This window comes from Ornithorhynchus anatinus, chromosome 4, assembly GCF_004115215.2.
Source record: "Ornithorhynchus anatinus isolate Pmale09 chromosome 4, mOrnAna1.pri.v4, whole genome shotgun sequence".
Lineage (NCBI taxonomy): Eukaryota > Metazoa > Chordata > Mammalia > Monotremata > Ornithorhynchidae > Ornithorhynchus > Ornithorhynchus anatinus.
This window is the reverse complement of record NC_041731.1, coordinates 9,797,999-9,822,455: the sequence shown is the minus strand read 5'-3', so window position 1 is coordinate 9,822,455 and position 24,457 is coordinate 9,797,999. Positions and strand designations below refer to the sequence as shown.

Sequence of the window (24,457 nt, the reverse complement as noted above, 5' to 3'; positions counted from 1 at the left end):
GTTTATATGTAGATATATTTATGTAAAACATTTACTCCCAGCTCTTTGCCAGCTGTTCCACATTTTCCAGCTGCCACTTCAGTTTGAAATGATGGGCTGTCCGGATCCCAAACTGAAAAGGGCCTTTTAGTCGAAGGTACGGATGGCTGTCCACTTTTGTAAATAATGTTTATACTGCCATTAACCAAACTAGTGTGAGCTATGAAAACACCATTCCTCTCACCTTCTTCCTCCCCACCCCATTCTCCCAAGTTCACCCTTCCAAGGTTCAAAAAAAAACAACCCAAAAACCAAAACCCCTCAAAATTTGGTTTTGTCTTTGAAAGGAATGTGGTTTGTGTAGGTAGTCCAGAGAGGAAACCAGAGATGAGAGCTAGCAGAACCTTGAAATGTGACTAATGAAATTAACAAACTTTTTTTTTTTAAAGAAGATGCCAGATCGACTAAATTTGGCACCACTGATATGACAACCACAGCTCTGTGGAGCTAATCTAAGCCTGTCTCAGGAAATTCATTCATTTACCCTCCTGTTCAACCCTATTTTGTGATGTGGTGTTTTGGTAGATTATTAACTGAAATCTTCAAGAATTGACCAGAAGTATTCATTTGGGGTATTTAGGTAATTGCTTCCTAATTTGGATAGGTGCCTTACTGATTGATTTCTATAATTATTTCCTTTAGGTCCTAAATTAAAAATTAATAATAGTCTGACAGTTTCTTAATTACATATGTCAAGATTATTTTGAAGGAGGAAAATGCTAAAGAAGTAAAATAATCTTAAACCCTATGAATTGTTATGAACACAGACTGCAGTATTTTAAGTTGAAGGAGTATGTTAAGGTAATGGTGAACGACTTTATCAATGTAAACTGTGTGAAATAGCCCGGTGATTTGTTTATAGAAGGACATATTGGCCTTAAGCTGGCACACAAATACTTTTAGCCGGTTAGAGGAGGATCAGATTTGAGGCATTGAAATAACTTTGAACAAGTTGTGAGGGAATACTTATAAAAGGGAAAACATTTATTTACACTAATGGCTGTTAAATTCGAAAATTTTCTTCGAATAGAAGCCCGCCTTTTGTAAAGCGTTTAGATTTCTGAAGCATACATCAGAAAACTATGAGTCCTCTGTGGTATGGCCATGGCTTGGGGTGTACAGCCTTATGTTACCAAGCCTTTAGTTTACCCAACTGGAAATATAAAAAAAAAGAAGACAATAGGCTATCATTAACCATCTAGCTCAACTTTAACGTGAGCAACCACTCCACCACTCTCTACACACCTTCGCTCTGTTCTTGGGGTAGGCTAAAGGTGGTATCATGAATGTTTTTCATTATGTTGGACATACTTAAATTTTATTTAGAATGATACACAGACAGAAGTGGAAAATTGTGCGCAGTATGTATGTGCACCCTGAGTCCTTACGTAGCAGATGATAATAATTCACCTACTTAATGCAAAGTCTAAAAGTTCTCAAAATGACCAGTTCTTCATGGTCTTGTAAAAATCACATCATTACCCGCATTCTACAACAGTTTTTCCAATCTCTTTCTGACTTCAGGTGAGGTGTAAAGTAGTTGAACCCAGTTCTTAAAAAGTTTGTAATTTTGTCCTGGGGTTAGCTCTTGTTTATTTAACAAATATCCTTTTTTTTTTTGAAAGGGTGGGGTAAGAAGGTTATGAAAGGAAACAGTTCAATGATCTTTGCTGCATGCACTCAGTTATAAGAAGACAGTAAAGTGCTAAGAAAAAGCACACTTGAAAGAAAAGTGAATCAATGAGTCATGAAATCCTCAGGAAAACCTTAGTAATGGAATGTTAATGCTTTTAGACTATAGTAGATTATCTTAAAAGTCAGACTTCTCTTCTTTATGCAATTGTTGTAAATCCCTAGCTAAAGAATACTTTGAAGAAGGCTTTAGTTTTGCTGGCATTCATATTCTGTAGTCAGTCTGATTTGCTCTGGAAGATTCAAGAAATTTTCTGCCAACTTGTATCATGTGAGACAATTAAAATGCTAAAATGGCTTTAGAGGAAGCACCTTTTCTTTTAACCAAAATCTGATTTATAATGGCTTTAATAAATTAACGTGCAAGTAAACCGTATGGCAGGTATCCATCCTGGCTCCCGGTTGTCATTTTACTACAAGGCAATTGATTTGTTCTACTTTCAAATCAAATAAAAGTGAGACCGAATAAACCAAAATAGGGCATGGGTGCTGCTACTGCTGCAAACTTTTCTTGCTCTTCCAGTGTATTTTTCATCTCTACTTTTATTTGATAGGTCTGTGAAATAGAGCTGTAGACGGGTGAAGACTTTCAATGAAATTTCACACTTTGATGATTTTTTTTTAACTTTGATATATTGACAGCAAAAGGAGCTGCAAAGCTTTTATATAACTTGAACAGTAACGCCAAGCAGCAGTCAAACGTCTCTATGCATTTGTGTTTAACTGCAGAAGAAAAACATGTCCATGGGCAGCAGAGGTTCTTATCAACTCCCTAATCCCAGATCCCAGCAAACCTTGAGGGCATGCCTCAGATCTTACTGAAATCACTGTAGACTCTCACAGTTTGCAGATTAAATATGCTATGTGTTCCTGGCTCCACAAAGTTTTATGAGCTCACTAAGCTTCCTGTTTTAAGATCCTTTTCTGAAGTTTTTAGGAGCTGCTAAAGGCAATGCTGTCTGGAGTAAGTGGTACTTGTTAATTTAGAGACACTTTAGATATTTCATTCTGTCTGTTATAAATAGTTAGAATTGGTATTTCCAAATTGGAAAGCTAGTTTCTTCTGGGGAGGAAAAAGACAACTTTGGAAAATTGGATCCTGTTGGAGCATGTTTTTGCAAGGACTTTGGGTTACAAACTTTACATGGAGTTTGATTGGTTTTATGATGGTCTTCCTCTGACTAGGCTCTTAAATGAGCCTATTCACTTGCAGTTCCAAATACCATATATGTTTTAGTGCTGAGTTGCTTAGCTGCTCGTTACTCTTTTTACTGATTGTTTTATATGCTGGTATAACACATGCTTTTGCAGTGTGTGCTTTTTAACCCCACCAAAAGTCATTGGAAAGAAATTGTTTTCTGAAGAGACTGAATTACAGTCCTTCACAAGGTTAATAAAATCATGTGGGGAGCGAGGCCCCCCTCAAAAAACTAGCCGTCTTACATTGCCTTCTTCATCTGTGGCGCTACTTTTTTTCTTTCATTATCACACTGTTTATGCATTTTGTGTAATAGTCTTAATTAAAAGGAAAATATTATATCATTGTCCAACAGCGTGTCACACTGTTCCAAGAGAACTTGAGCCAATTTTGTGCTTAAAGGTTATTCAATGAATGAAATTGTGAAAGCCCATTTGTCAAGGTACTGCATGGTTTCTGTTAGTTTTCAGCCCCCAAATTCATTGTCTGCGTAGTCCAGTCATTAGTCATCAGTGTATTAGTGCTGCCTTCAGGCAATGCTGCCAGCACTTCTTCACACCATTATAGCTTTGAAGTGTACTCTGTCGACTTGTAGAATTACTGCTCTGATTTCCGCTTGGCTAGGTTTGAGGTAAGTCCCTCCCTAGCTTCTAGCTGACTGTAATCCTTGCTTTCTTTTAAAGCTGCTTTTGCAAGATTTAGGGGAAAACTTTCTTAAAGACTGCCTTGGCATCATACTGTGGTTTTGTTGTGGCATGCACTGTACATATAATTGTACTTGCAGTAAATTGGAAGGTACACCGAATTGAGGGCTGTGTTAAAATAGTGGGGTATTTTGCCCCATTTTCTTTCTTCCTTTTTTTTTTTAAGACGGTGGAGGAATTGGAGGGAAGACCATACCTCATAAGTAATGAGTTGATTTTATAACTGTGCACTTGTTTATTTTGAGCATGAGAATTGATGATCCAGTTGACCAAGTGAGCTTTTCATTCTCGTTTCCTTAAATCCAGTGTATCAGGGCATCACCTAACAAGTTAAGAACACAGGGTGTCTGAGACATTTGTGTGTTTTGGGATTGAATATTTCCATTGTAGATTTGGTTGTTTGGCTTTGGGTCATGGTGAAAAGGATATCAAATATGATTCCTGATTTTAAGTACCTTTGCAGATTATTGATTCCTTTATAAGGATTAAGAATCTTCCATTTAGGTTAGAAATGAAGTCTCAATTTAAGAAGATAAAGAAGCATTCATAGTTTTTGCTGGGAGGTTAAACAGCACTGTTCGTTTCCGTTTTCATTCTCGGTTAAAAAGTACAGAAGCCCAGAAAATAAGATATGTATAAAATACCTCATCCGAGCTTCCTCAAAGCATAAAGCTTTCGTTAACTAAGATGTATGAATACCTGAAACTTAAGAGTCAGAAACACAGATTAAGCCACTGTCCCTTCAGGACAATGTCTGCTATTCTATACTGGGTATATTAAAATGAATCTTAGCACTTTAGATCTTAACTAAAGGTCATGTGATTTGGTAGTGGTTTGGCAGAGTCCGGCTTGGCAGTTGGGACCATAGATTTTGCTTTTGCTTGAAAAGAAGGCAGCCATAGAATTCTGCACCGGGTCAGTCAGATTTATGTGCTAGCAACGTGTAGTTGTCTTACTGAAATTGGTGGTAGCAGATGCTGTAGTGTGAGGTGAATAGAAAACCTGATTAAATGATGCTGAAAACTAAATAAGTTTTGAAGCATTAGATGAAGTTGGATAAAATGTACTTTCAACTATTAAAATTCTTTAATGTTCTCTGTAGCACTTTTTAAAATCTGGCAAATTAAGAACTGAACTCTCTGATGCTTAAAAGTCATATTGCAGGGTGTAGATATGTACTGCCTTGCTCCTAACATTTGCTGCAAAGATAAAGGGAAAAGTTCAAACAAAATATGACTTGGTTTTTTTGAAAAGATTTTGAAAACTAAATGTTTGGGGATTTTTTTTTGTAACATGAATGGTAAAACTGTGGATTTAGTATTTAACTTCCTGTGAGGTTTAGCTAAGCAAGAAAAGTGAAAACCTAAGCCCAAAGGATACACACAAGGCCTGGGAAGTGAGGCCAGATTGAAAGAAAATACATTCTCTACCGAACTTACCTTTTCCCTACATTGCAAGTATAGTTTGTTGTCTAAAGGAATGTTAGCAGTCGGGATGGATGAAATGAAAGAGTATTTGTCCAGGAAAACAGTCATGTCAATGCGCTTCATGTTAGCGACCATTCTCTAACTGAAATAGTAATGCCCGGGCACTTACATCATTACTATATGACCTTTTGTTTTGTGTGTGAAAGGCCAGTGAACTACGCTCAGTCTCTATGGCTTTGGTAAAACTGAGCCCTACTGGAAAAGGGAGGGGGAAAAACAGAAGATGTTATTCAATTCAATTCGAACCAGGTCAACCATACCAACTCATATTTACTGAGGACTTATTGTATGCAAACGCATCCCTTGAGCAAAGAGACCAAGTATCTTTTGCCTCTAATGTTTCCAGGCAGCACTCAGCAGAAGTCATAGAATATCTAATGGCATTTGTTAAGTACTTATTATGTGCCAGTACTGTACTAAGCACTGGGGTGGATACAAGCAAATAGATTGGATACAGTGCTTAGAGGTGGCAGATTGTCTTCTCAAGCTTTGCGTCACCCTTTCCAATCCACTCACAGAAGAAAATACATAGTGTGAGATCTCTCAATTTCCAGGAAAACACCGTATAAAGTTCCAGCCGTGTGATTTTTAATGGTCGATGTTTCCATTTTTGAGAAACTCACGGGAATGTAGACAAAAACTGGGAATGGAAACTTTGGACATTAAATATACTTAAGATTGTAAAGATACATCTTCACAACACCCAAAAGGAATTTCTTTCTCTTTTTTTTTTTTACAGGTCTATCCTTTACATTACATCTATTTTATAATTTTCTCTCACCAGTGGTTTGTTACCTTGAAACTTGGAAGAGTTAGAAATAGAAGCCTGCAGATTGCAAAACTGTAGGCAAGGGGTAGTTTATTGGAATCTCCAGCTACAAAAGACAGCTCATGCACAATAATTTTCTTCTTGTCAACAGTTAAGGTTTCAGGCATAAAGTGTTAGTGAAAACAAAACATCATCTGCAAAGATGAAATAATTAAAATAAAAATAGAGTACCTTGATACCTTTCATGGATACATAATTCATTTCAGAATTTGAAAATCTGGAGTGCCCCTCATACTGTTAAAACCAGGCCAGTGGCGAGAACAGGGAAGGAGAAGAAAACTAAAAAGGCCATAGAATTAAACTATGAACTAGAAATTTAGGTCTACTTGAACTGTTTTTAGTTCAGTAATATGACTTTGAGGGAGTCAAAGAGTTAATGAATGTTATGATCTGCAGGCTGCCATTATCCTAAATGTTATAAAACTGTAGATTTTTCTTCAAGATAAACATTCCAATTAGAAATGTCTCCATTAAATCTGTAATCCTCACTACCTAGAATCAGCCCAAGAGTCAGTCAGCCACTAGTTTGTCCATCTGAGCCCTTTTTCTTTTTTTTACCCTCTCCCCCTACTCCCCTGAGAGACTGTTTTATTTAGGAACAGAGTTTAAACTGCTGGGGTGTAGTTTTCAATATTTATTGGATGATTTTTGCCAAAACACTTGCTTTAGGACCAGCTTGAAGACAGCAGTTAATCGACTTGTAATAATGGTGTGGTGTGAAAATGCCACACTTCAGTTAGGTTGTCCAGGGTGATTCTGCATCCCAGGAAAACTTGGAATGTCTAGGTTATCCTTAAAAAAAAATTAACAGATGTGGAGTCATTTGATTCACAAATACCCAGGGAAGTGGAAATAAATGTCATTCCTCTAGGAGAAGCATCATCCACCCCTTGATCAATAGTTCGGAAGACTCTGTGGAGTAATTTCTCACTTAGGGCTCCAGTCATTGGGCTACTAATAGGACTGCTTTGCCTAACTGATTGTCTTTGTGTTTTGCAAAGCTGCATTGTCGTGCCAGTAGCTATTTAACCTATCATGAAGGAGCAGATCATCATCAATCAGTGAGCTTAGTTGTTTAAGTCTTCCCATTGCATTAAAAAAAATCAAAGAGAATTATTGCAGAAGTTTAAGTAACTTTAAGAGAAAGATTAGGAAAATAAGGTAATCACTCCTGGATCAGGAAGCATCTGCATCACAACTAGGCATTTCTTCCCCTGTAATTCTGGTGTTATTTAACATTTTGTATTTGGTCCCTGTGCATAATGGGAAACAACAGTGAAGATATCTTCAGTTGGGAGAATGCCTACTCTAAAGAGCACTGTGAGGTGTGAATGATTGCTGTTTGCGAAGACTTTGGGTTGTTGGTGGAGGTTGGGCATTGAAACCAATCTGCCTGTCTTACCCAGAGAACATGAGGAGATGTAAACTCTTTAAACTTCCATTGTGTCAAATCAGTTTTTTGGCACTGATAGAAACAGGTGGGGAAAGAAAATCAAATGTATGGAAATATAAAAACATCCCAAATGAGAACATCATCAGTTAAATATATGGAATGAATTATAAAAGCATCCACTATCTTTATGAAGACTAATTTTTTTGACTCATGTGTTTCAAAAAGTCGGTCTAAAATATTCCTCACGCATCAGTGTGTAATCGCTTCATGTACGAGTTGAGGAGGTAACGTTTCCTTATATCCGTGAGATGCTCCCCGCAGGAACAGTGTAAACTAGTTTGATAAAATTGATAAAGGGTCCTTTATGCTTGAGAGGCTGTAATTTTTTGATTGTTCTTCACGCCTCCCCTTGTGTTTCTCATTTTAAATGCAGTTTCACAGTTCGAGATTTATTGTCTCCCCTAAGACCATTTCCAGTTGTGTGGATCAAAGTGCGGCCTCTCAACCCCCTCCCTCTGCCCCCAAATACCCAAAGTCATTTCTGAAAAATTAAACACGTTATGTGTGCTTGCACATTGATTGGGGCTCGCTGGAAGCTGATAGCATCAGTATGAACTTCCCTACTGCTGATGTAATGATGATGAATGCTGTGACATTGCTATTTCAGACAGCTCTTCTCAGTGGATGCAAAGCACTTGTTAATGAATTGAATACAACTGCCACAGCTTGGAATGAAATAGGGCAAGGAATTAAAAAGAAACACTAGGCAAAAGGCGAACTGGGGAATTTGGGGGTGGGGGGGGGAGGAGGGGGAGAGGGCAGGCTGAAAAGTTTAAAGTTTTATGGAACCGTGACACTGAAAGACCACATGCACCGTGAACGGTGTAACCACGAAAGGGAGAGATGGGAAGGTTCACTGATAAAGAATATCACAACCAAACACAAATTAATACCAACCCTCTTAATATGAGATGCGCTTTTCATCTTGATTAGTCGGGATAATCACTTTACAGAACTTTCAGTCGATTCACAGATTTGGTAAATCTCTGTGTTTTATAGCATTTTGTTTCCGTTTTGAAGGGTTTCTACTTGAGATGTTTGCTTTACTGTCTTCCTGATTAGAGATTTTAAAATGCTCTCCTGTTTGTAGGCAGTGGGGCACTTTTATATTTGTTATTTAGGAAGAAAAGACCCACCTGCAGGCAGGTTGCGGTATGAGAGGGATTAGAGATAAAAAGGGGTCTGGGATTAATTGTAAACTGGGCTCAGGCCTGTGGGAAAATTACAAAAGGTTCAGGCATGGTTGAATGGGAAAAGCCATGACTGTTTGCATTCAGAGAGGAATGTTCATCCTCCTATTTACTGATGAAAGTTCAAGCTTTAGCCATATAATGTAAGAGCAGTTTTTCTTGGTTGCAGTTGTCACTCATATGCACATGCCACTAGAGAGGGATTAGTCTGATGTGCCTACCCACTGTGGTCACACATGTCCACCGGAGGATTTCCATGCAGTCCCAGAGACAGAGAAAGAGAAAGATAGAAAAATAGACTAAGAAGCACAGAGACTGAGAGATATAACTAATGAGAGACAGCAAGTGAATGCTTCCCAGGGTTCTGTTAGATTTTCTTGGATAACTGGATTTTTAAAAGGCGCGACAACCAGAAGGTTATGGTGGTTGGATGTGGTCAAAGAAAATTTTTTTGAGGACCCTTGAACTAGAGGCCGCTATTATCAACCACATTTCCGGTTTTGAAAAGCCTAGAATATTGCAGAATCTTCAAGAATGAAAAAGGATCCATGGGGCAGAGTGCTTAGTTGTAACCAACTAAAATAAATCGAGCCTCAGTGACGCAAAAATAGAAGAGACCCGTTTCACTCACTTTGTTTTCTAGCAAATATTCGTGGGTCATAATCTATCAAATGGTGAAAAATTTAATTGCCTCTTTGGTTTAATTAGATATTATTATTGAAATATGTAAATCCAGTTTAAAAAACAGCCACATTTAATGTAAGTGCAATCATGGGGTGTAACTATTACCCAAAGGCTATGTAAGCGCTCTTTCAGTTGGAAGGGAAAAGCACCTTGATTTTTCATCAGTGACTGATAGCAGATGATAGAAATTGAGGACTCCCGAGAAACTTTACATTTCGACTAGTGGAGGTAAAACAAAAATTTCTTCCTATTCCATCACTTGTACCACTTGGCTGAAAACTTAGTTAAGATGTTAGGACAGAAGAGGCTTTCACTTTCTCTTTTTCAGGTATATTGCTTCAATGATGACAGGGATGAAAATGTGCTTTTATCAGTAAAATAAGCCGATTTGATTTACAGGAGCATACCACAGGAAGCAGATGTCTGCATTGGCAAGTTGCCATTTTTTGTAGTCCCTTTTCCAAGCATAACTATGCTCTAAAATAATTAGTTACTAACTAATGAGATCAGAAAATAAGTTGTCAAAATAGAGGGGGGAGTGTGGAGGAGAGGGAAGGTTTTAAAAGTGACCGAAGCGCTATATTTTGAAACTCCATTTCAAAACCGTGTGAAAATTAGTATTCTCTAAGATCATTAATTAGTGACGCTTGGGTAAATGCCTTGGGCTTTACCTCTTCTCACATGAGTTCCACTGTATGTATGATGAACATTTTGGAAGGTTTTATTGCATTGTTAAAATGAAATTCTCTGTTGATAAAAACAAATTTAAAAGTTTGATGGAGAACTTGGGTAACTTTGCTTAGAGCTCTTTCTTAATAAAGAAATTCCTTGGACAAAAAAAGCAAGATATGAATAAATTAAGAATGCACTTTATTAACCCAAAGAGTTAACTTTGTACTAGTGGGTGTTTTGGGAGAAGCAGCGTGGCTCACTGAGAAGCAGCGTGGCTCACTGGAAAGAGCACGGGCTTTGGAGTCAGAGGTCATGGGTTCGAACCCCGGCTCTGCCACTTGCCAGCTGTGTGACTTTGGGCAAGTCACTTAACTTCTCGGTGCCTCAGTTCCCTCATCTGTAAAATGGGGATTAAGACTGTGAGCCCCACGTGGGACAACCTGATTCCCTATGTCTACCCCAGCGCTTAGAACAGTGCTCGGCACATAGTAAGCGCTTAACAAATACCAACATTATTATTATTATTATTATTTTACATCCACTGGGTTTGGGTGGGTTGTTTGGGTTGTTGCCTACCATCCAGTGGACCTCCAGTCTGAAATAATATCAAAATTTAACCTGTGAAATGTAGTGGATTTGGATTGAAGGAAAGAGCAGGAAACAGACATGACTATGGCTTTGTCATGCTAAGCCTGGCTGGATCTTTTCGTTTTCTTCAGATTGGGTCCCAATTATGGATTGGATTTCATGTTCTGCAAAAGCATCAGATTCACTTGACCTGACTGTCATATTTCTAAGCTAAGCAGTGGACTAGAGCCAAGAAACTCTTGTGCTTCTAATTGATACCTTGAGGTAATATGCTCCGGAATCTTTTCCTTTTACAGACTTGAGGTTTTTGAAAGGATATACGTCATGAACGCAAAAAGTAGAGTGAAAATTGATGAATGATAACTTGCTGCAATTATCACTAAAATGAAGTTATTGAAAGACAAACTCACTGAATTTGCCTTGAGCGCACATTTTTCTATTTCCTAAGCAAGTGCTCCCATTATCTTTGGCAACTTCCTTTATGGGATTGAGATTGTGTTGTTTCCAGCACCTACTGTTTGTTTGAAGAATGTAAGGCAAAACATTTGCAGTGTTTACATGTTTTGAATAAGATTAGAAGATGAAAGTCACTGAAGTGAACTAGGATTAAAATGAATTATGGAGTTTAAGTATTTGAGTGTTGTGCACAAACGGTTGACTAGCCACTTGAATTCTATTATATCGTTAAATCTGAATGGAACTTGAAGTAAAAAAAGGCTTTTCTCATCCCATTTTCTGTTTTCCTAAGCTTCCAGATAGTTTTGTTTATTATAAAAACTGAAAAGTATAGGCCAGCTGCTGATGTTATTAAAACTAGGTGTATTAATTTAGGTTTTAGTGTTTCCTTAATTACCCTAGGCATTTCTTCCCAGAAACCTGATTTGATAGACAGCCTAACTTGTGGGTTGCTATTTCTGTAGACTCCTCTTCAGGTGAGAAGTGTGGCTGGTTTTTTGATTAAGCTCTTTATGGTATTTAAAGTTTACAGCTGTATTGTTTTATTCAGGTGGTATTAGTGGGAAGAGAGCTGAAGTAATGAGAAGCTATCATGGAGGCCCAGTCTCACAGCTCTACTGCAACTGAGAAGAAAAAAGTTGAGAATTCCATCGTGAAATGCTCCAGTTCGGACAGATGTCAGTGAGAAGCTGTTGCCTCCAGCACAACTTCCAATGGTGAGTAACAGCAGGGATTTACTAGCAGCCAAACCTACAGTAATTTTATGTTCACTGCATTCCTTGTGAATTGAGCATTTGCACCTGGATCTGTGTTTGTTCTAGGAAAGGGCTAAAGAAAGCAAACTGGGGAAGAAAATGAGTAGGAGTCAATAATCTCTGTTTTGGCTCCAAACCAACTTTTCCTCTAAATTTTCTAATTTGAGATGTAAATGTGATAGGTTATTTATTATAGGAAGTTCCTGTTTTGGCATTTTGGAAATCATCTTGATTAGTCTGGCAGGAGTTCAAAATGCCTTTTGCATTTTACCATGGAAATCTTTTGCCCTAATCAGAATAATTAGTTATTACAAAAGACACAAAAGTTGCCTTGTCAAAATCAATGGCAGTTTTTTTTTCCAAGGAAAAGTAGCCCATAGGAAAAGAGTTTAAAATTTCTTTAGTTTCAAATTCCAAGATAACATTACCATATCCTCCAAAGTGATTTGTTTCAAACTTGTAAATATGGAGGGGTTTTTGTGTAGGTTTGTGAACATTTTTGAATTGACTTAATTGTCCCCAGGGGATGACATCACCTACTGATTGTACCCTGCCTTTTTCATTTAATTGCATTTTGAGAGAAGTACGCTGCTGTAGTTCAAGCATTGGGCCCTGAGGAATAAATCCTACTATTGTATTACTGAAAACATCCACGCCAACCATCTCTTCCTTTGCCCTGTGTAATGTTATCCAGGGAGTCTCATGTGCGTACCAGAATTTTGATTTTGAGCATTTTAATGGTCTCTGCCCCTGCTTACTCACCTCATGATTTTAAGCATCATGATCAGCGAAGGAGCAACCCATCCAACCACTCCCAGTGTTCTCTCAGCCTGCTACTTGGTTTTCCAGACTTCAAGAGGCCTTGCTCTTTGGGGAATTACAGTCAGAATTTAGGACTTGCTCTGTGGCATAATCAAACAGGTACCCCAAATCCCTTTTTCCCCATTAGTCTAAAGTAAGATTGTCCTATGTGTGATTTCTACTGTATATAGTCCTAAGGGACCAGTCAGAATTTACTTTGGAAAGATATATTCCTGTCTGAAATTGATATTCTTCAGGATAGGATTTATTCAGGTGCAAAGAAGTAGTTACAGCAAGGGCTCAAAGTCAAAAGTAGTTTTTCTTTTTCCCACAAAGTCTCCAACTTGCACTGCTTATAAAAGGATTTTCGCACAGATTGCCCTCATTGCTGTTACAAAGGATGAATTTATAGTATTTTTTTGTGCTTTAATTTATCCCACTGAGAAATGGGCATTTCTAAGCCAGGTTTACAATATTTCTTCGGGAGTTTGGTCTTGTTTTGTGACTCTTCTTAATTCAGTGTTTTGCTAGTCTAAGAAGGAAGTAGATACTATTTACCATGGGTTCACCCATTTAGATAATTAAGCTTTGAATGAATTTGAGGGGTATTTCATGACAATAGTGAAGACTTTTTAATTAAGCCACTCATTTTTTTTCTTTGAATAGTTGTGTAAAATCAGGGACCAGAAAATCATATTCCTGGGAGAAGACGCATTGTTTGTTCCCACCTGTGTGGTGACCTGCCAAAGACAAGTGCTTTCTCCCGTATTTCCTTTGTGTGGGTTGCGAAAGCCACGTGCTTGAATGGAAACAGTTCTGCAGAGAATGGGGCCCTTACCAATCCTGCCTCCACTTTCTTCTTCACCAGCCCCTTCCCCTGAGCCATGTTCTCACATGGTTTACATGCTCACCTACAGGGATGGGCACGGGGAAAGAGAGGTGTTCATCTTCCCCAGAGAAATGAGTGACCGTTTTTTCCTGGGAAGGAGGGGGGGAGGCAAAACCAAGCTCAATTCCTTTGATTTACTGGTTAGCCCTTTCTTTTAGATAAAGCTGCACGTTGATTTGTTTACCAAACAAGATCTCAGAAGCTCCTGTAGTGATCAACTTATGTCAGTTAAGCCAAAATCGCCTCATAAAAATGTCCCCCCAAAGTCTGTTCTCTTTTCTGGGCAACACATTAATTAGCTAAGTTTGCAAGGAAGCATATGTTTGAGTGGCAGCTGCCTTGGAGGTGCTATGAGCCCTGACAATTTTCTTGGATACAGTGCTGGATTCATGAGAAGAGAACAGACCAAAACAGAGGGAGAAAAACAAACAACTGAAATAGATTGAGTGTCTAAAAATTAGTCAAAAAGGAAAACCAAATTTTTCATTGTTTTCCTTTATTTCTTTATTTTAGTGAAAAATCTAGCTTCAGTGGAACTCTTGGGATTGTGTTAAATAATAGGGTGTGGAATAATCTCGAAAGGGATTTCTGTTTGTCAATGTGCAAACTACCTACCCATTGAACTCCTGGTACCTCAAACTGGAAAAATCTCTCCTTGAAGGTGAAGAGGTTGAGCCTGTAGAATAATTTTAAGGATTCAGCCTGTAATGGGTTTGTAGAGCAATAATTGTGGTTTGTGTCAGGTACTATTCTAAGCACTAGGATAGATGCTAGTTAATTGGATCAGACACAGTCTCTGTCCCACACGAAGCTCACAGTCTAAGTGGAAGGGAGAATAGAGATTGAATACCCATTTTACAGTTGAGGGTACTGAAGCACAGAGAAGTTAAGTGACTTGCCCAAGGTCACACAGGAGACAAGTGGCAGAGCTTGTAATTAGAACCCCAATCCCCTCAATCTGAGGCCAGCGCCCTTTCCACTAGGCCCATGATGCTTTGTATCTAATAAGGGGTTTTACTATCTAAGAACATTTTGAAAGTTAGCACGCTTGCTGCACAAGGCTTCCTTGAATGGAGTCAGAGGTGTTTACTTTGTGGAGGAAGAGCAGGTTTGGTGTTAGTTTTTGCCTTTCTAGGCTGTTTGTGTAAGGTTCATGTCAACTCATTGTTCGTTTCTCCCTTGACCCGCCCCCTCCCCCTGCCAAAAAAGGATAAATAAGCCTTTGTTCATCCTTTTACCAAACTATAATAGATTAGTGGCTGGTCACACAGTGATAGTCCAGGGGCTGTCAGTGTTTTCATTACCAACCCTTAATTTCAGAATTTTATAACTGAATCAGAAATAAGGATCTGTGCTAAAAATTGGCACCAGAAGCCTTTGGCTTCGAATAGTAGAACTTAAAAAATAATCTCCTTTTCAAAAAAAACCCAACAACCTGTCAGAATTAAAATAGAGCACATAAACATGCACTTTAAAAACACAAGGATATTAGAATCTCTTGTGCAAGCTGGTTCTTTTAAATGAACTTTTTCAGGGCATTATTTGCTGTCATTTGTTTGATTTTTGTGCACCTCAGCCAAACCACACACATTCTGCTACATGTCCTTACATATCTCTCATTTTCTTTCTTTTCTTGAGTTGAGTATTTTCTACTAAAATAACATCCACATGAAGACTTGCTTGAGAAAAAATTACCCATCAAGGCCTCAAGCAAAGTCCTAAATGTCTGTCATTTTGAGTTGACTTAAAAGATATAGAAAGCTTAAATAATTTTTGGTTTGTTCATGCATAAATGCACGTTTGAATTTAACTCATATTTTAGCCTGATACTAAAACTATAGTTAAGATATAGAATGTAGATATATTTATTTGGAAAACTTTGAAAAAGAGGTAAGATTGGTGTCTTCATTTTTCATTTTGGATTTATGAATTTTTTTCCTTAAGAGAAAATCCTCTGGTGACACAAACTGTTTTTTTTTTTTTTTATTTAAGTGCATCATTGGTAATTGTTCTGATGTACGTTAAGTTTGTGTCTTTGTATTTGAGATTCTTACTTTGTGGACTGCAGATTACCTACATTGTTGGTAAATAAAATGTCTTTAGACTTCATCCACAATTTCTTGGATTTTGAACAATGTACTTATTGTTAGAATTTCTTTCAGTGTCTGACAGGCGAGCATTTATTTTCAATTTGATGTTTTGTCTCGTTTTTGACCCCATGAGCTTTTTTCAGCGTAATCTGATATTTCTTATTAACCTATTACTCTGCCTTTAAAGAAAAGCTAATTATAAACGTATGTAGGCTGTTCACTTGAGGATCTTTATCAGGATCCGATAGTTATTGAGACCATACCTTTAAAGTGATAGAAAGCAGAAATTATTATCTTAATCATGATGCAATGTGAAGCCAAGGGTGATAGATTAATAAAGGAGAGGAAGTTTACTCTCCACTCTCAGCCTTACTCGCACAAGAAAGACGGGCTTCACCTCACTTTTAAAACATTTCTCTTTGAGGTTTTGTAAGAGAAAGGTATTTACTGGTCTGCAGCTTCATAAGAGACACATTTCCTGTTTTAACTTTGGGTTTCTCCTGGCTTTGCTGATTGCTTTCAAGCTCACCATAAAAGAGGTGTTAATCATGATACCCATTCTTGGCCTCATAGTTGGAGCAAGATGTTTCGAGGTCATAGACTGAGGAGGAGAGTTGGTGTAGGAGGTTGTTAGCAGTTATGAAACATTGCCTGTGCTCTGTTTAGTGGCTTGGGCATCAAATTCCAGAGCACAAAGAGAAAGGAAACAACTAAGGTTGGAAGAAGGTGTTTGGCCAAGTTCAGAGCCTATTTGAACTTCATTACGTTTTCAGCTGAACTCCTTTGGGTTCAAACCCTTTTTCTCATGGCCACATGCAGTTTTCTGGTTCAAAGCAGATAGGCTGAAGAGTCTTTTTGAAATAAAATAGCTCTTTGGCAAGGAAACCTTCTGATGAGTTAAGTATAAATGAATCAAGAACATACGGATTACATTTTCCTTAAAATACACATGGGCCCAGAAATTAAAGGGAAAAAGTGCTTGGCAAAACACATTTTGAATTTTGCTGAATCCAAAATGTTTGAAAAATAGTTCAAGATGTTTGACAAACTTGAATGTGGCCGAATTTGCCCATCTTCAAAATAGACTGGTCTGTGATAACTATTAAAGTTGACAAAAACACCCTCATCAATCAATGGTATTTACTGAGTGCTTACTATTCATTCATTCAGTTGTATTTATTGAACACTTATTATGTGAAGAGCACTGTACTACGCGCTTGGAAAGTACAGTTCAACAGATAGAGACAATCCCTACCCAACAACGGGCTCACGGTCTAGAAGGGGGAGAGACAACAAAACAAGTAGACAGGCACTCTGTGGTTACTATGTGCCCAGTACTATACTAAGTGCTTGGGAGAGTACAGTGGAACAGATATGGCAGACATGTGCCCTTTCCACAAAGAGCTTACAATCTGGAGATATTCCTAAAGTGATTGTCTTTGGTGAGGGGAGAGAGAGAAAAAAGGTGAATGTTTTAAATACACCAGTTGAAATCGACCATTTTTTGGCCTTCATTAAAAATATTGTTGGTTGAGTCTTTATTTTGTAAGCACTATATTTTACATATACTTCTCTGGTTTATTTAGTTGATATTTAGGATGAACTAAATATAGAATGAGTATCTGGTAATCTTTGCTAATGGAATATCAGCTTTAAAGTTCTATCCAATCATAAATTGGAATGAACCCACTTTTTTCCTGACATGACACACACTTAGGTTCTGTATTTGTGATCTCTGAGTTACTTTGTCTCATATGTAAATCAAATTAAATAATAATTGTGGTGTTTAAGTGCTGCTTATGTGCGGCACTGTGCCAAGTGCTGGGGTAGATACAAGCAAATCGGGTTGGACGCAGTCCCTGACCCACATGAGGTTCACAGTCTTAAGTCTCATGTATGGATGAAGTAACTGAGGCCCAGAGAAGTTAAATGATTTGCCAAGGGTCACACAACAGACACATGGCGGAGCCTGGATTAAAACCCATGTCCTTCTGACTCCCAGGCCCATGAGCTAACCACTGGACCACGCTGCTTCTACTGAGCTCAGGCACAGGTGGGCCACACAGGAGGAGTCTGTATATGTTCTAAAGTTACCACTTTATTCATTCTGAAATAATTTATTCTCCTCACTTCTACCAACTCATAACTCTGAATTACTTAAACAGTGCAAGAAATATTATATGCCTCCTTCCTGCTGATTAATTCTGTGAGAAGCAAAAAATGATGATTTGAAGAGGTACTTCATCCAGTCACTGAAATCAACAAATAAGGCCCCATGATTCTGGTGAAGGACACAAGCTAGAATCAGGAGGGAACATATTTTAGTATCCCTAGTGTTGGTGACAAGGAAGCCTGCCAAAGGCCTGTTCCTTACCCAGAGTGATCACCAGCTGAAATGTTAGCCACCGTATTGGGTGCTGATCTGGGTTAGGGGTAAGTGGATCCTGTCTATGGGAGGAAAATAATTCTTCAGCGCAAACATTTTGAGTAGTCAGTTGAGTTTTCTGCAGATAGTGTTGATTAGATTTTCTGAAAGGTTTTCCTGGGGTTCTTATTTTAAGAACAAAATAATGCTTCTCCTCTATACCATATCAGGGTCTTGCTTGGGTGGTGCAACTTACTGGGGGAAATTGTACAGCAGTTGTTTGGGGCATATTAATCTAAATGAACTTCGAAAATTGGCCTTAGGAAAGAGACCATTCAGTATCATGAAAAGGGGAGATGATTTGCTTACAAGGAGTTGTATCTTCTGGGGAGGAAATTTCACTGGGGCAGAATTTCTGACACTTCTTGCCCTGGAGAATAAAAACGATATTGGCAGGGCTCAACAAAATATAATCCAACTTCCTGGATTCTTTTTCTTTCTTTTTCAGCAGTCATACTATTTAGGGCTGTCAAAAAAATAATAAAAAAAAATTAGTGTGTGTTCGCAAAGTTTATTTCACAGTGAAGTGGAGTTGAGGGTGTTTGTATGTCCGTAGATAAGGTCTGAACAAATATTTCCTTTTTGTGGAATGTTCATTTAAAAACTTGGGGTGAAAAAGGTGTAAAATGTTCTTTCACTTTCATGGGTTTCTTTTTTTTTTATATGCATTCCCACCTCCAGTAGTTTTTTTTTTCCTTTTCATTACCACTGGGGTGCATATCAAATGGAAAATATTTTTATGCAAAAGTCCTTAACTTGACTGCTTTATGCCCTTTTTTCTTCCCTTCTGATGCCTTTCCTTTTCTCGATCTTTTGCTCTTTCTTTTTCTCTTTTTTCCTTTCCTTTCTTTTTCTCTTCTCTCTCTCTTTTTTCTTTAGTTGTAGAAAGTTGAGTTCCATCCCAATTATTAAATCTTAAGGGACCATTCCCACATGGTTCTGTAAATGGTAGCTTCATCCTGAGTTCTTTCATCTCTTTTCCTGCTCTCCTGGCTTGACAGTTGAAAAGGTCTGACTGTGCCACACAATGGTTTGATTGGTTTCTCTGGGGGAGACTTTTCCCAGCCTCATCATTCGCCAGGCAGGTGGACCAGAAAGTCTCTTGATTCTTTTGTTGCTTCTCAAAGTCCGAGGTCTTTGACTGAATAAATCCGCCGTCATGGGATAATTTGCTAAAAGGAGACTGAAAGATGTGAGAGAAAAGCCTCACTACTTGGGTGCTGAATTAATGAAATAACTGGGCCTTAGAGTTTGCAATTGAAAAATCACCAGGAATGCATGGGTGAAGACGGACTTCAGAATGCAAGTCTTTTGCTTTCCGTAATAAACTTTTAGTTCTAGCCCTTCAAGCTTCCCAGGAAAGTTGGCCAGTCCAAAGGACCCGACAGATTTGCATTTGGGATCGTGTTTTGAAGGGGAGGCACCGAGAGCAGCACCTACTTAGCCATTCGTTTATTATGAGGGGATGGAAAGAATTCCATATGACAGAACTAAGGTTGAGTTAACACAGGACGAAAAGTAATTTACAGATAGGCTGTCCTCAGCCATCTTCGTCGCCCCTGATAAGGTTTCATTTCAGAATGGATAGGCGACATTTCCACTTACGGGACCCATTCTGCAACACCTGTGATAACAGCTTCTGGATCCTAATTGAAATTGGTTTCAAAATGGATTTTCACTTTTCTCTGTCTGTGGAAAATATTGAATGGACTCAGAGCTGCCACAGAGAATCCCAGACCTTGGAAAATGGAGCAGGAAGCTGGGATCATCTTTCATAACAGTGTCGATGATATGACAGTTTTGTTATCTGTCTTATTAATGAAATCATTGATCACCTGATGAGGGAGATAATAAACTACATTCTGCTGCTGTTCAGGAAGTTCAATTAGATTCCTTAAAAGTATGGGGGGAAAGGGAAGAGGAAACAATGCCCTAAAGATGTTTACAGTCAATTTAAAACTTTTCCAATCAAGTAGATTTTCAGGCTGCACTTTTTTTTTTCCTTTATGAAGCACAAAGTGCAGGCTTTCTTTTTTTTTGTTTCTTAAGCAGAAGAGACAAAAAAAATTCATTACAAGAGTTAGAGCTGCAGGTTGGAACATTTGTGGTCTTCGAAGGTAAATGAATGATCTAAGTAGGGCCAGTTGCTGAATCTGTGTCTTGAGTGTGCGGTTGGAGGGGAGGGCAGCAGTTTTATAGTGAACACGATCTGGGGAAATTTAATGTGCCAAAATAGATAGACAACTCTGATTTTTTTTCACTCCTTGGAAACTGAGAATTGCACTTTTGAAAGACCTCCAAGAAGAAAGTGTTGGGGGTGGAGAGGGAAGGTTGGGGGTGGCGGGGAGGGGCGGTGAAACAACAACCTGCAGGGTGCCTCTGCTTAGCTAAATGAAAGGAAAGCCGCTTAAGACTGGGTGTATTTTACTGTTCTTTGGGAATCACTGTCTGCGGAGAATTAGGTTTTGGCTTTAACAAGTAGACTCTATTGTTTCGTGTTGGGCTGCCCTGGAATGTGGTCTGTGTTCCTCTCAGAAGGGATAGTTTTTCTGGGGAGGGATGTTGATGACTTCTCATATTTCACTGTGAATTGTACTCCTAGGTGTTTCTCCATTCTTTCTTCTAGGGGAACAGTCTATTCCCCGTTATGAGCTTGAAAGGGGAACTGTGATCAAAGGCTTTAATGATGTCACTGATCTCTGGTGATTGATTAGGAACAGAAGTTCTGGAGCATTTTGCATGTCTGCCTTTTCCTTATCATTTCAAATCCATTAAGCCTTGCCATTAGGATAGTATTCAATCAGTAAAAATATAAACAGGAGTGATATACTTGACGGGGTGGTTTTACCCTTTATAATTCAAATGCCAGTTTTGTTTTTATTATTGGGGGAAAGGTGAGCGTTGACTTTTTTTTTTTGGAGCTAGGAGTAGTTTTAATAATGCACATATCAGTTGCTCAGGTTTATGCCTTCCTTGGTACTTAAATTACAAAGAAACTTCTCCCTAGAAGTGTTCTTGAAAGAAACAACTCTGCAGATTGTCCTAAGAGAAGATTTGCAGGTGCCTGAAGATTCACATTTTATAAGTTGCATAAAATCTTTTTAATTTGACATACGCTTTGTATAACTCATGATGTGAACAAGCATGTATATGATTTTTAAGTATGTTTCCTATTCATGTATATTAGAAATATTAGTTATTTTAGTGGAATGGTAGACGATGGAAGTTTTCCCCTGCCAGAAGTTGGGGTGCCTTGTGTTTGTATGTGTTTAACTGTTGTGCGTTTCTCACCAGGAGGTGACAAGTCTTGTGACTGCAGGAGAGGGAACCGAAAGGAATTTTTTTTTAAGAGGGCTTCTTTCTGATACAGGCCCGCGAACATACCGTAAAAATTGGATTAGACACACCTAGAGTCTGGATTGATTGCATCTTGAATGAGAAATCAGAACATCTGAAAAATACCCTTTCGAAAGGAACAGAAGCAAAGAAGGGGAAAGTTGGAGGGAAACTAGAGAAGAACTGTAAATCATTCTAAAAGTTACCGCCTATGATTTGCCATTGGCCAGTAAAAATGACTTGCCTGAGGCTTGTTTATTTGGAATTCTCTTTAAGGAAAACTTTTGCATTTTGTTCTGGCCAAAGAGCTGGGCTGAGAACTCTGTTTATAGATTAGGAAGAGTATCTAAAAAGAACAAACAATGCAAATGAGGCTTTTGGATAAAACCTTGAAGCGATTAGGAGTATAAGAAATTGATGAATTACAGACGCCCATTCCACAGAACATAGAGGTTTTTTGGAGACTGAAGAGCTTTTGCTCAGAAGAGGCAGAACAAAATCAAAGCCACTTGAATAGAACCAGAAAGATGACATTGTTGGAATAACAGCCTTTTCTACTGCTTGCAAACCCCAGCTCCTTAGAATATTTGATTAACTCTGCATTCAATATTCAATCGATGCGTTCTTCCAAAGCACTGAAACCTAGAAAATATTCAGGGAATCGCCTATTTAATTCAAATAAAACGTACACTAGAAATACATGGTTCTTGGCTTGCTTTCAAATCTTGAGAGTTGAGAACAATGTTGGAGGGAATTCAGGCTAACAATGTGCACTGTTAGGAAGAGGTTATACCTAGTCAGATCCCTATGCAGGTACAGTGAAATAATCTTAACACTTTACATATTGATTTATGCAAAACGCCTGCCAATAGACAAAACTCTTTTTCATAATAATAATAAAAAAAAACTCCAGTGATTCCAGGAAACATTTTCACAAAGTCTCAAAGCATTTCCTCTTGTTATTTTATCTTGTAGATGCTGAAAACTTAGGCAAACTGGTGAACGTTTCACAGATAAGGCTTTCACCTGCCTGGTTTGGCTTCAGGCAGAATGGGAAATTTTAGGCCAAGATCAACAATACAGTTGAAGGTGCAGTGATGCCCACCAGTTGTGCTTCTTTCACCGTGCAAAGCGGGGTTTCAACCTATCCAAGTTCATCGTAGAACACAAAACCTGAGAGCCACTTAAAGAGGCCCTCAGTGTCACTCTTGACCTGTAGGAACATGAATGACCAAACTATGCAGGATGGGAGAGTCTTCATTGATTCCTGCAATAGTGGCATTTATTGTTCCATGGCCGATGCTTGGGAAGTACAGGGCTAAGAAATTACAGATTCCCTGCCCATAAGGAGCTCACTCTAGTGGGGGAAAAAAAAAAAAGCCACTGATGGTGGGCAAATCCCACAGCCCCCCTTGGAGTTCATTAGAGTATTTTATCTATTCTCCCTCTGACTGCCATTCTTTTTAAAATTATTTTTGTGTCCAACCGCACTAGATTATAAATTGTCCTGTTAAATAAGATCTGAATAAATTTAAATTGGTTTAATCAGTCAGTCAATGGTATTAATTGATCGCTTACTATATGCAGAGCACTGTGCTAAGTACTTGGGCGAGGACAATACAACAGAATTAGTGGACACATTCCCTGCCCATAACTGGCTTTCCACCCAGCAGGTAATACCCAGTTTGAGGGGCAGTGCTTTGTAGTCAAAATATATTGTAACCACCACTCCCTCCTCCTTACCTTCTCTCCCTTCCCGATTATAATATATATTCGTCAAAGGCAGAATTAATTTTTTTGGTATTTTCTTTACATCATAAATGTCCTACTGTCACTAATAAAGTGTTCTGCACCATGCATACTGTTGCCAGTTTGACCATGTGACTGCGTTGGCTTATTTCATTTATTAAGTCGTATTTATTGAGTACTTACTGGGTGCAGAACACTGTGCTAAGTGTTTGGGAGGGTGCAGTACAACAGTAAACAGACACATTGCCTGCCCACAGTGAGCTTACAGTCTAGGGCCAGGGCAGGAGATAGGCATTAATATTTTTTAAAATTACAGATATGTACATAAGTACTGTGGGGCTGAGGGGGGGCAAACCAAAGGGAGCAAATCAGGGTGAAGCAAAAGGGAGTGGGGAAAGAGGAAAGGGGAGGGCTTAGTCAGGGAAGGCCTCCTGGAAGAGATGTACTTTTATACTACGTAGTTGACCGTGTGCCCTCAGAAAGAAAGGGTGGAGGGAAGTTAATATTTAGAGACATTACCTTAACTAGGATTGTTCTGTGTAATGGAAATTGGTCACTGGTGCCTAATTATGATGGCTACTAGGTGGTCCTTGGGGAAGTCAGATTCTCCAGAAACACATAGCATTACTTATCTTATGGCGGTCATTCATTAATTCAATTCTGTTCAATCGGTCATGCACTGTCATGGAATGACATTCTACGAAGCATTTCCTGAGAGTCTGCCTGAACTTGGAGTGCATCTCGGAGCTGGGGAGAAAGGCAGGAATCTCTTTGCCCACTGCTTACTTCTCACTTGCTCTGATATGCTTGTGTTCCATAAACTTCCAAAGTGTGAGACTTGGTTTATTTCTATTTTTTTTTAATGGTACTTGTTAGGTACTTACTATGTGCCAGGCACTCTACAAAGTGCTGGGTAGATACAAGATAAACTCGTTGGACACAATTCCTGTCCCATAGTGGGTTCAGAGTCTAAAATTTGGTAACAGGACTCGAGGTGGAGAGAGACAAGGAGCCAAAAAATAAAAATATCAAACATAAAGGTGTTCAGTGCCCTATCCCAACCCCAACAAATGGTGAGGTTTTTGACGGAAGTGCTCACATCTGCCTAACCTATCGTATTCTGCTCTCTCAAGCACTTAGTCTTCAATTCTCTGCATAGAGGACGCGTTCAATAAATACCACAAATCAATTACAGGGCACAGAGCAGCTGGAAAACAGACTGTCCGGTATAAAATTAGATGAATGACCACCCTCCACCTAACTGAGGAAGCGCACGGCTCTCCTTGTAATGGAGTGCACATTACATGCAGATCATTTTATTAAAGTTTGTGTTCAGTCTCATTCATAACTGTCTGTGAATACTGAACTCTGAGCCTATTACATGATGTCAAAAGTGGTGAATGGGGAAGGCGGCAGAAGG

At 38.7% G+C, this 24,457-nt stretch overlaps 1 protein-coding gene across 1 annotated transcript in view; it reads left to right on the top strand.

The window, feature by feature from the left end:
* Nucleotides 1-10,670: 10,670 nt before the first annotated feature.
* The window catches only part of GLI3 (GLI family zinc finger 3), a 212,579-nt gene continuing 198,792 nt past the window's right edge, over nucleotides 10,671-24,457 (top strand). The window contains 2 exon segments of the mRNA XM_039911700.1: nucleotides 10,671-10,800; nucleotides 11,543-11,708. Coding sequence (XP_039767634.1) covers nucleotides 11,585-11,708 — 124 coding nt within the window. The 5' untranslated portion in view covers nucleotides 10,671-10,800; nucleotides 11,543-11,584.